This window comes from Podarcis erhardii (genome assembly GCF_964252035.2).
Source record: "Podarcis erhardii genome assembly, chromosome: 11".
Classification (NCBI taxonomy): domain Eukaryota; kingdom Metazoa; phylum Chordata; class Lepidosauria; order Squamata; family Lacertidae; genus Podarcis; species Podarcis erhardii.
In genome coordinates, this window is record NC_138501.1 from 43,985,500 (window position 1) to 44,002,945 (window position 17,446).

At 43.0% G+C, this 17,446-nt stretch overlaps 1 protein-coding gene across 4 annotated transcripts in view; it reads right to left on the reverse strand.

Annotated features, from left to right (window-relative positions):
- WDR7 (WD repeat domain 7) overlaps positions 1 to 17,446 on the reverse strand; it is a 211,299-nt gene that overhangs the window by 140,594 nt on the left and 53,259 nt on the right. For all 4 annotated transcript variants that reach the window (XM_081881350.1, XM_081881351.1, XM_081881349.1 and 1 more), the window contains one exon: positions 16,795 to 16,918. In XM_081881350.1, coding sequence (XP_081737476.1) covers positions 16,795 to 16,918 — 124 coding nt within the window. The remainder of the gene's footprint in view (positions 1 to 16,794; positions 16,919 to 17,446) is intronic.

Below are 17,446 nucleotides of genomic sequence, written 5' to 3' on the forward strand. Positions count from 1 at the left end.
GTGGAAGACAGGAGTTGCCTGGCGTGCTCTGGTCCATGCGGTCATGAAGAGTCGGAAACGACTAAATGACTAAACAACAACAACCACCACCATTGGTCTACCTTGTTCAGTGCTATCTAGCTGGCACTGATTCTCCAGGATTTCCCAACTATCTATAGATGCCAGAGGCTTTTTTTGCAGGCATAGCATGTGCCCAGTCATTTCCCCAAAGTCTTGTACTGGTCCCGAAAGGGGTTATTCCAGAAGAAAAGGACTCTCCATCACTCTTATCTATTCTTGCAGCCCTGTTATAGGTGCTAGGAAGCTCCAAGAGCTCACTCCAGAATTAAGCAGAGGAGGTGGAAGTAATGCATGTCCCAATTAGAACTTTTGGAATGCCCCCTTTTATTTTGCACGGAGTCATTTAAAAATCCAGACCAATGTAAAGACTGTATGAAGCCGTTCACACATTTGAAATCCACACACACAATTCTCAAAGTGAATATAATGTAACAAGCAACACAGAGGTTCCTATGTTCAATTCCTACCATTCTTTCACAACACAGAAGTAGAAAATCTGTAGTTGGCCACATTAAATTGCACAGCCTCGTTCCACAAAAGGAACTTATCAGCGAGACTATGTCATTAAATAAGCCTTTATTTATTGCAAAGCAATTATGAGCTGGAGGGGGACGCGGGTGGCGCTGTGGGTTAAACCACAGAGCCTAGGACTTGCCAATCAGAAGGTCAGTGGTTCGAATCCCTGCGACGGGGTGAGCTCCCGTTGCTCAGTCCCAGGTCCTGCCAACCTAGCAGTTCGAAAGCACGTCAAAGTGCAAGTAGATAAATAGGTACCGCTCCTGCGGGAAGGTAAACAGTGTTTCTGTGTGCTGCTCTGGTTCGCCAGAAGCGGCTTAGTCATGCTAGCCACATGACCCGGAAGCGGTACGCCGGCTCCTTCGGCCAGTAAAGCGAGATGAGCGCCGAAACCCCAGAGTCGGCCACGACTGGACCTAATGGTCAGGGGTCCCTTTACCTTTTAATTATGAGCTGAGCCATGGGCTTGGGGGCCAAATGCATCAACCCAGGTCTCTCTATCTGGCCCTTGTGACTCTTCCCTGGCCACATCCCTCACCAGTCCTATTTTTCACCCCCCTTGAGCGACTGCCTGGAGTGAAAGGTATGATGCTGTCTTGCACTTGCCTGGAGGAAGGGTGGAGAGGGCTATGGTGAGGGCTAGACTGCTGTACAAAATGTAAAATTCACAGTGGTTACTCTGGCCCCTCCACTCCCAGCATGTGGCCTCCAGGAGGATGTTCACAAGGGATTGTGGCCCTCAAGTACAAAAAGACTACCCACCCCTCTTCTAAACTAACAAGGAAGTGCTGGTGGCAAGTGCAATAGTACTCTTTAGAAAGCATTCATAGCTTCCATTGAAACCACTGCTCAGCCGAGCTTATATTTAACATTCAAAAGCTGGGAGTAATATTTATTATTCACAAAACAAATCATCTGTGAGATTTCATCCGAATCTCCATGGAGGGGGGGGGGAGAATCATAAATAATAAAAAAAGAAGACAGCCGCAGCAACCCAGAGGGGGGAAAAAAGGAGAAAAGAACAGAGAATGTGAAAAACAGAAATAAATCAGATGGAGACAGACTGTGAAATATGGCTTCTTTTTTGAAATAAAGTCAATGAACAAGAGCATGCATTACCAAGCCTGACCTTCCTATTCTCCGGTGCTTTCTAGATAACCAATAAAGAGCAAATCCAACAAATAAGTTTATTTTATATACGAAATAAGGAATAAATAATTGATGTCTAAAATACAGTGGATGTGACGCAAAGTGGTTACTTCAGTACAGGATGGGAGAAGTCCTCCTCCGTTCCTCTTGTCCTCCAGACTAATAGTTTGCCTATATTTTCTATTCTTTTAAGTCGTTTGTTGCCATACCTGTTTCCTGAAGGCTGGAAGGAAACTTTAGTCTATTTGCAGATTAAGATCAGTAGATGAGGCCTAGCTCCAACTTCCTTTTAACTGTTGCTATACTAGTCAAGACCAGCAACGGGGCCTTAGTGGTGGTGATGCCGCCATAATGGAATTCTCTTCCCAGAACAGTTAATCAGGCCAACTCTTATACTCTTTTATGAAATAAAATGGTAGAAATTATAATTCTGGTATTTTAAAATGTTACCTTATTCTTTCGAACAAATTGATCAGCTGCTCAATAGTGAGATTATTGGTATTTTAGAGATGTCATGGGGGGTGGGGTAGCAGCCATTCTTTATTTATTACATCTATATACTGCCTTTTCCTCCAAGTAGCTCAAGGTGGTGCACATGGTTTTCCTTTTCCCCACTTTATCGTCACAACAGCCCTGTGAGGTAGGTTTGGCTGAGAGTGAGAGACTAGCCTAAGGCCACACACTCAGTGAGCTACTTCTGATGGTAGCCATTTTACAATGTTTTCTGACGTAATGTACACCACCACAAGAGCTCTATGGAGCTATGTGGCTGTGTAAAAGGGAGCCGGCGTTTGTCCACAGACAGTTTTCCGGGTTATGTGGCCAGCATGACTAAGCCGCTTCTGGCGCAATGGAACACCGAAACCAGAGCAGCGCACAGAAACGCCGTTTCCCTATTTATCTACTTGCACTTTTGACATGCTTTCAAACTTCCAGGTTGGCAGGAGCTGGGACCGAGCAATGGGGATTCTGTCACGGGGATTCGAACCGCCGGCCTTCTGATCAGTAAGCCCAAGAGGCTCAGTGGTTTGGACCACAGCGATGTGGCTGCATAGAAATTGTCAAATAAATAAGCAGAACATCGGTGCTGGAGGCTCCATCTGTATCAGGTTGTAGCTGATGCTGGAAGGGCTCTACTACTGCAAGAACACAATGCAACCCTTAACTAAGAGGTAACATATCAGAACTAGACACTGCTTCAATGGTATTTGATGCAGAAGGGCAATTTGGTTAAAGGAAGCCAAGGGCATGACACCAGTCCACAGGAGCAGCATTTAGCATCTCATTACTCAAATGGCACTCAGTGATCTAAGTATGAACTGCCTCCATTGAACAGTCCAATGCTTTACCCATATGATTTATCATTTCATGTCAGAGTGTTGAGCAGGTAGGCATGGAATCAACCTAAGATATGGTGCAAAGACTCATTCATGAACTATCAGGCATAATGCTTAAAAAAAATGTTTTAGGAGGTCAGCTTTTATGTAAGATAAGCTTCCCATCACTGGACTCTTAGTCCCCACAAGGATTAAATGGGTTCGTCATTCAGAAGTGTTTTGGCTCAATTCAGCCAACTCCTCCGGCTTCCTGTTTAGAAGAAAATGTGTTGTAGCAAAAGTGGCAACTGTGGCAAAAAGAAAAGAAAAGGAATCTTGCTTGCAGACCTAGCAAGGGGTGGCGGGGTTCAGGTGCTGGCCAGAACTGCAGAAAACCTTTGTCAACATCACATGCATCTGAGACTGGAGGACGGGCAGCTGTCAGGATTAGAGACTCAGTGGAGATGGGAAGTGTAAACTAAATCAGAATCAGACGAAGCACGATATACCGTGGGCTAAGAGATGCTGGATCAGAAATCTGGGCAAAGCAACTAGCCGAATGGTGGGTTCAGAAGAGAATCCACGAGTCAAGCACAAACCAATAGCAGAGAGTTTTGTTCATGAGATGAGGAGCAAAGGGGAATTCAGAAAATAAGGAGCTAACTCCACAAAAATAGCAGGGATTAGGAACAGTAAGAAACAGCAAAGCGTAGTAAATAGCAGGATCAATGCAGGCAGGGAGCATGCAGAACTAAAGGCACGTAATTCAGAAGCCCAAGCAGAGGGACCTAATGATATTTACATGCACCAATCGGGATTCCAGAGGCTGGGGCTATCCAGGAACTCAGCAGAATGCCAAAGCCTTTCGCAAAACCTAGCAAGGAACAGCAGATGGCATCCAACTAAAATACTGTACATCAGTATTTTTGCTTGCACAACAGAACACTCTGCCGCTTCCCATGATCACCCTGTGCCCTCCCCATATCTGCTCTAGAGGGTTGGGAGAAAACCCTCATTTAAGGGGTGTATGGCAAGAGTTCCACTTTGCATGCACAAATCATTGCAGTGAAGGAATAAGGTAGCTGGATACTGTTCATTGACTCCTTTACCATTGACTCTAAGATCCCAAAGAGAGGGCTGGCCACCTCTATTGCAGGGCGCAGAAAATTTCCTCCACCCCCTTACCAGGACCCCCCCTTCTTTGTATCAACCACTTTTAAGAGCTTACATATCTGAATTGCATCCAGTTTTCTGAATTACAAAAAATTAGATCGTATTGGACTAACGTTTCGGATGTGACCTTTTCCATTTTGAATATTCACGACCCAATATTCAACTGAAAGCTCTGCGAAAATTTCAAAGTACAGCTCTAAATACGCCCTGCTGTAAGGCTTCATAATAATGCACAGCTGCAGGCTGAAATCCCAAGAACCGTTATGTGTACTTAAAGTCAATACGACTCATGCACATGTAGCTGTGCGCAGGATTGCAGCCTTAATTTGAAAGAAGCAGGTATTGATACATAGGGACAGAATCATACTTGTTATAAAGAATTTATTGCTTTTTCTTTTGGAGTGCTAATGTGGATATACAGGATCATTTCAAAGGTGCAAAGCTCATTCCATATAAAGCATCCTGCAAATATTTTTCTTTTTTGGGTTCTGTTTCGTTAGCGGATTCACAGTTTTTGTGAAAATACTATCTAAATAAATAAGAATTTAGCAGTATGGGAGGTGCAAGTTTGTCTATAGTTTATTTCCAGACAGAAGGTTTCAAATTTATTGGAAAGAGATTTCTGCAGTGACTGACCAGTACTGCCCCACATTCCCTGCAATCCTTATGACAGACAGACTGCCTGCCTCACATTAATTCACTTCACACTATTTCTATCGATCCACAGTCGGTTCCCTAGTCTCTTTGCACACATTGCCTGTCTGGCTGCCTACATCCACATCAGCACATATACACAAAGGCCACAGAAAGATAACCTTTTGCTTTCCATTAAAGACACAGTAGCCATTTTTTTCTATCTGCAGCACCATCAGACATATAAAATATATCAGAATTTCTATTGCCTGCTGGACAAATCGAGTGCTCAAAGATTTCAAGTACATCCAGTGTTATATTCTAGAAAACAATCATTTTCACATTTTAAGAAAAGATGTTGCTCTGACCGAAAAAGATGTGTCTGTGTGTGTGTGTGTGTGTGTGTGTGTGTGTGTGTGGTGCTGGGTGGGGGAAAGGAAACCTGGAATTATAGTGTGTGTGTGTGTGCGCGCGCGCATACACACACACACGGGGGAGGGGAGTCCTTTCTAAATGCATTTCGATTTGAAGAACCAACATTACATACAGACCAATTTGACCCTCTTGTAGCTATAATGAAAATAGCATTTTCTAAGGTTCACACAGGACCCCAACATTTCACCACATCAATGATTAGGCAGAATACAATGGTGCAGTAACTTTAAGAACTGTGCGTACAAGGAAATTCAGATGGCATGAACAGATTAACATCCATGCTTAAAAATATCTCTTCTTGCAAAAACGAAAGAAAACAAAACACAAAACCCCTAACAAATGATAACAGGGGAAAATGCTGATATATATACACTTATTTCCCCACCCCCTGACAACGCTGTGAATGCTGATTTTGGGTTTCAGGAGTAATATATATATATATCTGCCTTAAGAGACAGTGTCCAAATTCCTGAGTCAAAATCCATGAATTACCATCCCAGTCAGAAAACAAGACTGCCCTATGAAATACTATGGATGAAAATCTAGAAGGAACTGAATCAGCCAGTGTTCATGATGCAAATCACCAAATGTTCGCAAGGGAGGATTTCCCCTTCCCCGAGGCTGACAAGTAACCTTCCCAGTCATTTCCAAGCCACTGGAACCATACAGATACTGCCGACGCAGGAGCTTAATTGGACTATTTGCAGAAAACAAATATGGTGCCAGCACGAAAGGCCACGGATGACACCGTCACAAGTAACAGCAGTAATAAGAACCAGGGGGATAGAAGAGGACACTGGGGCTATGCACAAGAAGACGGAGGTACCCAAATCTTACTCTGCTGCACTAGGCAGAGTCCTGCCAGAAATCCAGCTTGCCAGCAAGCTTCCATGTTTCTCCCCAACATGCTGCCTTCCTTGTGGACAGAGAAAGGCAGCTATCAAATGTGTAGAAGTAGAATAAGGATCTTTTGTCTGTCAGACACAAAGACATATCACCGTGCTACGCTGATGGTGACATACTGGAATAAGGGACGCAGGTGGCGCTGTGGTCTAAACCACTGAGCCTCTTGGGCTTGATGATCAGAATGTCGGCGGTTTGAATCCCCACGACGGGGTGAGCTCCTGTTGCTTGGTCCCAGCTCCTGCCAACCTAGCAGTTCGAAAGCACGCCAGTGCAAGTAGATAAATAGGTTCCACTGTGGCGGGAAGGTAAACGGCATATCCGTGCGTTCTGGTTTCCATTACAGTGTTCTGTCGCGCCAGGAGCAGTTTAGTCCTGCTGGCCACATGATCCGGAAAGCTGTCTACAGAAAATGCCGTCTCCCTCGGCCTGAAAGCAAGATGAGCGCTGCAACCCCATAGTTGCCTTTAACTGGACTTAACTGTCCACGGGCCCTCTGCCTTTTTTTACCTTACTGGAATATAGCAGCACTTTTTTTAAAAAGGGGGGTACTCAAGGGCACACAGTGCCAGCACCTGTTTTGTTCTGTTTTTTGTTTAAAAGTGTGGCACTTACTGTAACAACTTCATGGTGAGGGTACCTATTTTTCTAGAAAGAAAGCAATGCGTACATGCGTTTGCAAAGAAAAACCGATCAGAACTGAACTAAAGCATAATCTAAATGCACAGATGAATTATCATAAAATTGCCAAGTATTTGAACTGGGCACACGAATAATATCTCACATTATCTGCTTATTGGAATTTAACATGATACTTTGCAAAGGGCACAACCCGAAGCGTGTCTACTCAGAAGGAAACCCCACTGAATTAAATGAGATTTACTCCCAGGAAACTGCACACAGAATTACAACCTATAACGTTTGGTTTTTGTTGAGCCGTGGAACCCTGCCAATAATTCATTATCAACTTTTATAATTGTATTTATTGCCTCCATTAAAAAAAAATCTTTTGTTTCATTCTATCCAGCAACATGGGCTTTCCATCTCTCTTCTTCCTCCCCCTCCCCCCCTCCGAGGTGCCCTTTTAATTCAAAAAGAGAATGGAATAATATATGGCATAATTCAATGATTTTGGAGTTGGCTGCGCAAGGGGCGACTGCACACAATCTATGCTCATGATAAGCAGGATGCAAGAGTTGTACAGCCGTTTTGGAAGAGAGAGAAAATGTCTTTTAGGTGGAAGAGACGGATACTGCTCACCATCAGGACTAAAGCAGCTACAAAAAGCGTATCACCCTAGCTCCCACTCAAAGCAGCTTTTAAAGAATTAAACCTTTAAAATAAAAACAAAGGAGAAGCAAAGAAAAACATGTTCAAGTCCCAAACCATCCCACTCGGTTTTTCATGTATGTTCTGCTTATTACCAAAACGGTAGGAAAGGATTGGGAGTGCATTTCTATGAGAGCTCATCTGGCCCTGCTGTTCATCTTTCACCTAAAGTCATAATCCTCTCGCTATGACATCACAGCAGGCTATACGAGAAGTTAAAAGGAAAGTATAAAATTATATACAATCCGAATTTCTCCTAAAGGGGATGACTGTAAGTTCTCAATAGACTAATGTGCTTAGTTAGGGGCCGGGATCCAATTATTAATTTGATTACAATGCCTTCTATGCGGATCCACTCATCTGATTCAAAAGCAATATATTTCTGTGGTTTGACGGGGTGTCCAGATACCCACCCATTTCTCCTCTAAAGAGCTGGGGAAAATCTGCCCAAAACGTAGCAATTGTGCTACGGGGGGAGATGGAGCAGGTAAAGGTGATGTCGGCACCACATAAACAAAAAGCCTGTGTGGCGTAGTGGTTAGATAGGGCTGCCATATGTCTGGATTTTCCCAGACATCACCAGGATTTCAAGGGCGGAATTGACATCTAGGGGGGAATTCCGAAAGGCGGCGCTTTGTCCTGGGTTTCTGAAATATGGCAACTCTAGGTCAGGGCATTGGACTATGATGGGAGGGGGCAGGATTCAAATCCCCACTCAGCACAAATATGGGGAATGCCCCATATTTGATCATTCATATTTGATCAGCCTTGATCATCCTTGCCATACTGATACAACCACTGACTTGCAAATAAGTCTTCACCAACATCATTAATGGGAGAAAGGGAAAACAGTATGAATTTAACCCTCTAGAAGTTGAAGAGGACACAAGGTATTTCATGCTGAAGAGCCTCAACCCTCTTTCCTGGTCTATCTTCTGCAATTTCCTTCATTAAAGGCTGCCGTCTACCCTGCAAAACTTCCAAGGGAAGTTTTGCTCAGCATTTGAAATTCACTAGGTAACAGGAACATTTTGCACCTGGCTCTCGGCCACTTGAGACTAATGGTTTCTAGCCCATCTGGAGGTGCATGCCTTGGGAATCCATGGATTTTGGCTGTTTTCACACACCAGCAACACATCCTGCAGAATTCTCTCTGTTTATATTCATCTGCACAATCAGAATGAATGTCAGGAACCAAAAAGGTCGTATTTAAAAATACAGCTTTCAAGTGGTCTGGCCCCAACACTGCAACTAGGCATTCCGTTTTGGTGGCTGTAACCCTGGTTTAACACTGCCTATGCTGCTTGTTTTGTACCAGGAGAGACTGAAACTGCCCCCTTCCAGCTACAATAGTATACAGTGATACCTCGGATTACGTACTTAATTCATTCCGGAGGTCCGTTCTTAACATAAAACTGTTCTTAACCTGAAGCACCACTTTAGCTAATGGGGCCTCCTGCTGCTGCTGCTGCGCCACCAGAGCACGATTTCTGTTCTTATCCTGAAGCAAAGTTCTTAACCTGAAGCACTATTCCTAGGTTAGCGGAGTCTGTAACCTGAAGCGTATGTAACCTGAAGCGTATGTAACCTGAGGTACAACTGTATTGCTCTTCCCCCCTAGTCATGTGTATTGCGAGCTTCTAAGCTGAAGAACATTCATAACCATAAATAGTCATTTTGATACTATACTATATTATTATACTACACTGAAATGTTTAAATGTTTCTTCAATTGTCCTTGAATCTTCCTGCAACACTTGTCATCTTCTCTTGCCACACCCTTTGAGAACCACTGCTCTATGTAGTCATCTTCTTCAAGCTGTGGGGACACAACAGTCTGAAAAGAGACCTGGACTTTTTCTGTTTCTCAGCATTTCTAGAAATCTCCAAATCAATACTAAGTTTTGTACCAATTTTAAATGCTCATTTCCCTCTGTATTTTAATTTTCTGTAGCATCAAAATGTGTTCGTGTTATTTCATGTTGACTGCCTTCCACCAGTGGTTCTTCTGTGTGTGTGTGTGTGTGTGTGTGTGTGCGCGCCTCCTCCAAATCCTATATTGTCTTGATATGGACATATCAAAGTTGACTTCCAACACTCATAGATGGAAAAAAACTAAATCTGGATCTCACTGCTCTGTCAATGCATGCATATATTTATGCCAGCGATGCCAATTATGATGGTTTGTTGGAAGAGAACCCATGAACTGCCACATGTTCTTTGCCGTCTTAAGACATATGGATTTGTAAAGGAACTAAAAGATGACAAACTGCTCTTAAACTGCAGAAGAAACACAGTGATTACTGTATATGAAAATGTAATGCTTCTAAAAGCAAAATATAGTTACATCAGTACATTACACTGATTAAATCTCAGTGTTTGTTTTATATATTCATAGCCAACAAATGGATTTTAAAAGGTACAAGTGTTGAACTAATTGAAGAAGCAATCACTTCATACAGCCAGGGCTTTTAGAGAATTAAGTTGTAAACATAAACTATGAAAAATATGAGTAAGAGAGGTTACTAGACCACAGAATTGCTACAATAAATGTTAAATGAGTAAGGTATTTGGCAGGTGAAAAATTGCAGGGAAAGGCAGGCAGGCGTACAAAGAACATAGCTGGATTTTACATTCCTTTATGAAAATCCTTAACAGCTCATCCAGTATTTAAGATTTGTGTGCATCAGTAGATTTGCTGGAGAAAAAAAATGCAGATATTAGCTCTGATTTCTAGTAGTATATTGAATGCTTTCAGTTAACAGTGCAACCCTATAAGAGTCTACTCAGAAGTAAGCCTCGGTTTCCGTTATTCCCAGGTAAATTGGGTACAGGATTGTAGTCTGAAATATATAAAATCGCTAAGGTGCTAGATCAGTGGGATATGCACAGACTCCTTAAGGGTTGAGCTTTACAGCCTAATCCAACACAACTGTTTCAGATGCAGCCCGTCATCTGTAATGCAACTCTATGCATATTGGCTTGGAAATAAGTTGCACTGCGTACAACTGGATTAGGATTGCAGCCCTAACACTGCAGTTATTGAGTAATGATAATTACTACAAAGGTTTGTAATCAACAGTATCATTGTGTATTTATTTATATACTGCTCAACATCAACATGAGCTTCCAAGAGCTTTACAAAGTACAAAATATACAGTGTATCATGAATAATAGGTAATTCATCCCGAGTGCCTAGATTTATAGCCAGCACCATTATCTCTAATAGTTAAGGGACTTGTAGTTTAGTAATGATACTAAATTTTGACAATGGAATGGAAAAAAAACGAAATGACAGCTGCTCTTGCTTTGAACTCTGACCCTCCAGAGCTGCATCCGAAACTTCTCCAATTCAGGATCTAGACCCAGAAAGCAAGGAAGAAGAAACTTCCTCCATCAGAAAACATGGCTTAACTTGTTCCAGTGGGGGGGGGGGGGAGGACTCCCCTTACAAAAACAGGACACAGTAATGAAAGTCAGAGCGGCAATCAACTACCATTACACCAGGTCATCATTCCTTCCCTTCTTCACCTGCTTTAATCAGCAACAGACCAAGAGAAGAACCCTACTAATCTGGGAATGATTCTGTGCGAAACCTTAAATTATTCCTTTAGCGGCATCCATCCTGCATACAAAATAAGGCAAAAGAGTCGTTGGCAAAGGCAAGAATACAAAAAAGGGCGAGATCAGGATCCAGGAAAACCTGTGCAAAAGTATGTGAAAAGCACTTGCACCCAAATTGCTTCTTCACCAGCACCCAAGGGAGTGCAGAAGAGGAGAAACTATTCCCTTTCAGCAGGACCTTTTCCATCTCGTTTGATGCTGCCCTACAAGGCGCCTCGGTATGCGCAGGTGTGTAACACCACGGAGGGAACTCTGCATCACAGCCTTATAACATCATCAAATTCTGACACACATATACACAAATTAGGCAAACTTGTGCAAAGTTGCCCAAACTGCATAACCTGGCTTTTAAAAAGTATCTTATTATTAATCAGTTGAAATCAGAAGCGAGAAAACATTACGTTACCCTAGAATCAGTCATCTTGATAATCACCCACCAAATTTTCTTTCATTTCCTACTTTAATAATAATTTACCGTTTAACCCACTGAATTCTTACAGCTGCATAAAGCATTTGTCCACTTTCAAAAGCCAGAGCACTAGGTCATAGGGAGGCAACAGGTCCACTTAGCATATTTGTTTGTATATATAAAGCTGCTTCTTAAAAGAAGGACAAATGGTGGACATAGGAACTGCAGGATCCATTATAGCACATGTGCAAGGGAGTCTATATTCATAAGGACCAGATAAGTAATTTGGGAGGTGCTAACTGATCCATCTAACCTATCCAAATCAAACCTATCCATTCTTAAAGAAATCAGCCCTGAGTGCTCACTGGAAGGACAGATCCTGAAGCTGAGGCTCCAATACTTTGGCCACCTCATGAGAAGAGAAGACTCCCTGAAAAGACCCTGATGCTGGGAAAGATGGAGGGCACAAGGAGAAGGGGACGACAGAGGACGAGATGGTTGGACAGTGTTCTCAAAGCTACGAACATGAGTTTGACGAAACTGCGGGAGGCAGTGGAAGACAGGAGTGCCTGGCGTGCTCTGGTCCATGGGGCCACGAAGAGTCAGACACGACTAAACGACTAAACAAAAACAACTGATCCATCCGTAACATCAGAGGAGTAAGTGGTTGGTAGCACCATTTTACCTGCTTAGGCTGGTGCATCGGCTATGACCCTATATGCACAGGAAGAGAATGTCCTGGTAACCTTTTGTTTGGCAGTGCCTTCTACAGGGTATACTATCTTTGAAGATGGTCTGAAAAGTTAGAATACGGTTGCGTAATTGCCGCCTGAGATCACATGTTACAATACTTGGCCACCTTTCCAGGTTGTTTCCAGGCTCAATCCAAAGTGCTGCCTCTGATCTTTAAAGCTCTACACAGCCAGAGACTGGGGTACCTGGAAGATGGCATCTTCCGACAAGCACAGACCTGTACCCTTCCATCCTTGTTGGAGGCAAGTCCTTGTTGGCCCATAGGGTTGCCATAGTTCAAAAAGTGAAAAGCCAGGCACAAAATTTGTTGAGTTTCCTGCTCCCCCCCCCCAAAAAAAAGTTGCTGAGCTTTCTTTGCAAGAAGAAAAAGATGAGGAAGTTGTTTTTGAGCCATGAGTGAAGAGTGTCCTTCCATCAGTGATATCCAAGTTATGGAATACTTTGTCGTAGGAAGGCCCACCCGGCAGCTACTCTGATGGCTTCCTGCACATCAGGTCAAGCCCCATTTACTTCCCCAGGGTCTTTTAAATCTTGCTGTAGCTTTGTAAGTTTGCTCTGAGCTATGCTGTTCTCATAATCTGTTCTTGCAATATCACCTTGTCTTGATTTTAATTTGGACTTGTTTTAATACCATGTTATATTTAATCAATGCTTATTTTATTATAATTGTTTTTAACCTGTTTTTTATTTTAAAAAGAATGTGTGAGCTGACATGATAAATGTGTGCATATCCAGTTTTTAGTTGGTTGACTAGTTTCGTTCTGTTCAATTTTGCAATTCTGTTTGTCTATGATTTACATTGCATTGTGGATTTTAAATTTTGATGCAGACTGCCCCGAAATCCACCTTTGGATGGTGGTTCAGTTTATAAATTCTTAAAATAAATAGTGTACCATAAATCAATGCCTAACACATGCTATATACATGGGCATAGTCTGCACCAAACCAAACTTGGACAGATATATATTTTAAAAGCTTCCTAGACACTTGCTTTATTGCAGAAATGTGTTCCCGTATTCTTGCGCTGTGTTTTGTAAAGCTCTTTATTTCCATTAGCATTAAAAAAAAAACTCAGTTCTTCAGCAAATCAGAAAGAGACTAATGGCACAAATCAATACCATACTCTTCAGTACAACAAATATTAGGGCATTTTCTAGAGCCCTCACTAACACTGCTAGCAATAAGGTGCTACCCACCTATTTTTTATTTGTAAGTGCAACAGAAAAAAAGAACAATCAACAAAAACATGAACTCCCGCCCCCCCCCAATTTTTAATGAACTTTCTTATGAGGCAAGCCTTGCCATGCAATGCCTTGGGTTTATTTCTTTATTTCTTTATTTTATTTTCTCAAAACACCATATTCTAGAATTCAACTTTGAATAACACAGATTTGGCAAATATCCTACTGAATTTTAATTGCAAACCAATTAAACCAGGCATGACCAAACTTGGCCCTCCAGCTGTTTTGGGACTACAATTCCCATCATCCCTGACCACTGGTCCTGTTAGCTAGGGATGATGGGAGTTGTAGTCCCAAAACAGCTGGAGGGCCAAGTTTGGCCATGCCTGAATTAAACAAAGCCAGTTATACCTTTTTAACTTGCACTTAAATTATCTCCAAAAAAAAAAGTAATAAGGAAAAAACATTTACATCTGGAAAAAGTTGTAAACACTGACAGTGAGGAACTTTTAGGCTCAACAGAGATGTCATGACTGTCACGTCCCTGTCCTAAAACACAATGACAAGCGGCTCTTCCTTGAGCATAAGGAAGAGAACTGGATTTGGGCTAATAATGGTGCAGCTCAGCATCAAGTAGTGGGCCGAGAAGTAATGACTCCAAGGTACACAAGAAGGACAAGAGATGTAGGACTGAAGAGGAGCAATGAAGATGTCCCAACAGCTTCTGTACCTTGCTGCCCAAGCTTTTAAGGACAAGACAGGGTGAGCTCACTCACAAAACACACTTCACCTTCCAAGAGGCCTGCATGTTCAAACATGCTCTCCACCTGGGCAGAGGTGTCTAATTCTACCTACAGACGTGGCACCTGTATCTTGACAACAGGACTGTGCCCTGCCCTGACTCCACCCCCTCCTCCTGCTCAGTCCCTCCCACTGGCTGGCTGAAGTCCCCGTCCCCACCCCACCTTGCTGGAGGAGCAATGGAGAGAGCTGGCAGGTCTCCTCCAGAGTCACAGGGAGAGGACTTCCACACCTGGCTGCCAATCTTCAAGCCCCTGCTCTGCTTTTTCTCCTTCCTCCTCCTCTTCCATCTCGGGCTGCCAAACCATGCCAGATCCTGACAGAACCGAGGGACCAATGACAAATCAGGGAGCCATCAACAAATCATGTTTAAGGAAGCTTAACTCAGCAAACTGCCCCTTGTCATTTGAAACATCAGCCAAAAAACAGAAATAATTGTTTGCTTGAAATGGTTTTTTCAAATCATACCTTGTGCTACCTATGGTTTGGTGTAATAATATCCCTCTACTTCCAGAGGGTGGGATGCAGATGGCACTGCGGTCTAAACCACTGAGCCTAGGGCTTGCCGATCGGAAGGTCAGCGGTTCGAATCCCCGCGACGGGGTGAGCTCCTGTTGCTCGGGTCCCAGCTCCTGCCAACCTAGCAGTTTGAAAGTATGCCAAAAGGTGCAAGTAGATAAATAGGTACTGCTCCGGTGGGAAGGTAAACAGCGTTTCCGTGCGCTGCTCTGGTATCGCCAGAAGCGCCTTGGTCATGCTGACCACATGACCCAGAAAAACTATCTGCAGACAAACGTCGGCTCCCTCGGCAAGTAAAGTGAGATGAGCGCTGCAACCCCAGAGCCGTTCGCGACTGGACTTAACTGTCAGGGGTCCTTTACCTTTTTTTAAAAAAAAAAAAACTTCCAGAGGCAGCTGTACGATGGCATAGTAGATAGCATATTATTCCAAGATGGGCAAAAGCCCTTTTGCAAATATTGGCTGTGTTTGTTTTGGGTTGTATGATACTTTTATTTCTATTAAAGAAGCAAACATAATGCATAGGATCTAGAAGGATGGAATAGAAATTGATATACAAAAAAGATGCCACTAACAGAGATTATTCAGGGGTTATTGAGTTTTCCATTCATGAAATATAATGCTATCTTTTTGGTTTCTTGGGCTCTCTCCTACTGCTGTATTTGATCACCTGTTTCGTGGCTCATGACAGGGCCTGCAGCGCACCTTAGGTATTGGCAGCTAATGTGGTGCCTTCCAGTTGTTGCTGGACTACAACTCCCATCATTCATGCTGCCTGGGGCCAATGAGAATTGTGACCCAACAACACCTGTGGAGAAAGCACCTTTAAAAATGTGTTTAGTAGAACAGTGTTTGATTTAGATACAATTTATGTGTATGAGATTAATGGGTTAAAGTTGTAATAGGAAGCATCCTTCCTTGGTGGTTGAGAGTTGGCTGTTGTTTAGTGACATGGGCTTGGTCTGGGAAAACTGAGTTATTTTAAATACTGAGGTAGAGGATTGCAAAATTACACTTTTTATTAGTTTGTGGGTAGAAACTCTTGGTCACTCACAGAAAAAAATGTTCTGGGGGGGGAGAGAATTCTGTATCACATGTATGTGATTGGTTGAAGGACGGGCTAGCTTGGACATAAATAGGCATATTTGACTATTTTGGGGGAAAACCACAGAAAAGAAGATGAAGAAGACAAAGAAAGGGACCAGCTGAAAAGGAGAATCATTCCTATCTCGTAACCTAAATACCATATTTATTGCCACATTCAAACCAAAGTATTGTCCATGTACCTTGTATGTAATTATTTAATACAAATAATGCTGGGGTTAAACTTAAGGCCAAAAGACTGTTATTTTTTTACTGACATTTGTTCTTGGAAACAGCACAGAGTATCTCCATGTAAATCTAGATTATATATCCCATTTAGATTTAACAAGATCATTATGTATCTTTCCAAAAAAATCAATTGGCATTTAACACACAAAACACTCTCAACAAAAGGAAATTCAATTCCGTTGGGCAAAACGTTTCTCGTTGTCATCAAAATGTCTGCTATATTAGAAATAAGCAAATTCCTGCTCACCAGTAAAATGAACTAAATGATCTAGCTTGGGTTGAAACTGCTGCACCAAAGTACAGACTTCATTATATTTGGATGAAATTTGACTGGTGCGATACAACCGGTCTGATATGGCAACCAATACAGCCCGATTCGAGGTAGATCAGGATGGTATATAAACAATATAAATTTGAAATGTTGAATTAATTCAAGGACAAATGTCTTGTCATATTCGTACAGTTGTCACTGAAGGACTTGTTTACTTTGCCCCGGACTTTCAACATCACTATATCCAATGCTGACATCTGAGAAAGAGATCTATGTCAAGACCTGAAATCTAGCTTCCCCTTTGAAATATACTGGTTTCCATTGTTCCTTGAAATGTCTTCTCTTAAATCCACATTTTTAAGCACATTTGGATTGGAAAGAAAATACTCACGCGAGATAACACTGTCCATGTACTGTGGCAAATACGGAGCCCACATGTCAATTGTCTCCTTCCTCCCTGCCTGCTCAATTCTTCTCAGTTCTGCTAACAGCAAGGCCTGGGCAGCTTCTCGCACCTACAAACCCGAAGGAAGACACATGTTTGCAAAAGGACTCCATAATGTTCACGTAAAGGTACAGGTAAAGGCAGTGGCGTAGCGTGGGGGGTGCAGGGGGGGCCGGCCGCACCGGGCGCAACATCTGGGGTTAGGGCAAATCCACGGGTTAGGGGGCGCAAATTACTTGCCTTGCCCCGGGTGCTGACAACCCACGCTACGCCACTGGGTAAAGGGACCCCTGACCATTAGGTCCAGTCGTGGCCGACTCTAGGGTTGCGGCGCTCATCTTGCTTTATTGGCTGAGGGAGCCGGCGTACAGCTTCCAGGTCATGTGGCCAGCATGACTAAGCCGCTTCTGGCGAACCAGAGTAGCGCACGGAAACGCCATTTACCTTCCCGCCGGAGCAGTACCTATTTATCTACTTGCACTGACATGCTTTCGAACTGCTAGGTTGGCAGGAGCAGGGACTGAGCAATGGGAGCTCACCCCATCGCAGGGATTCAAACTGCCGACCTTCTGATCAGCAAGGCTGACCTAGGCTCTGT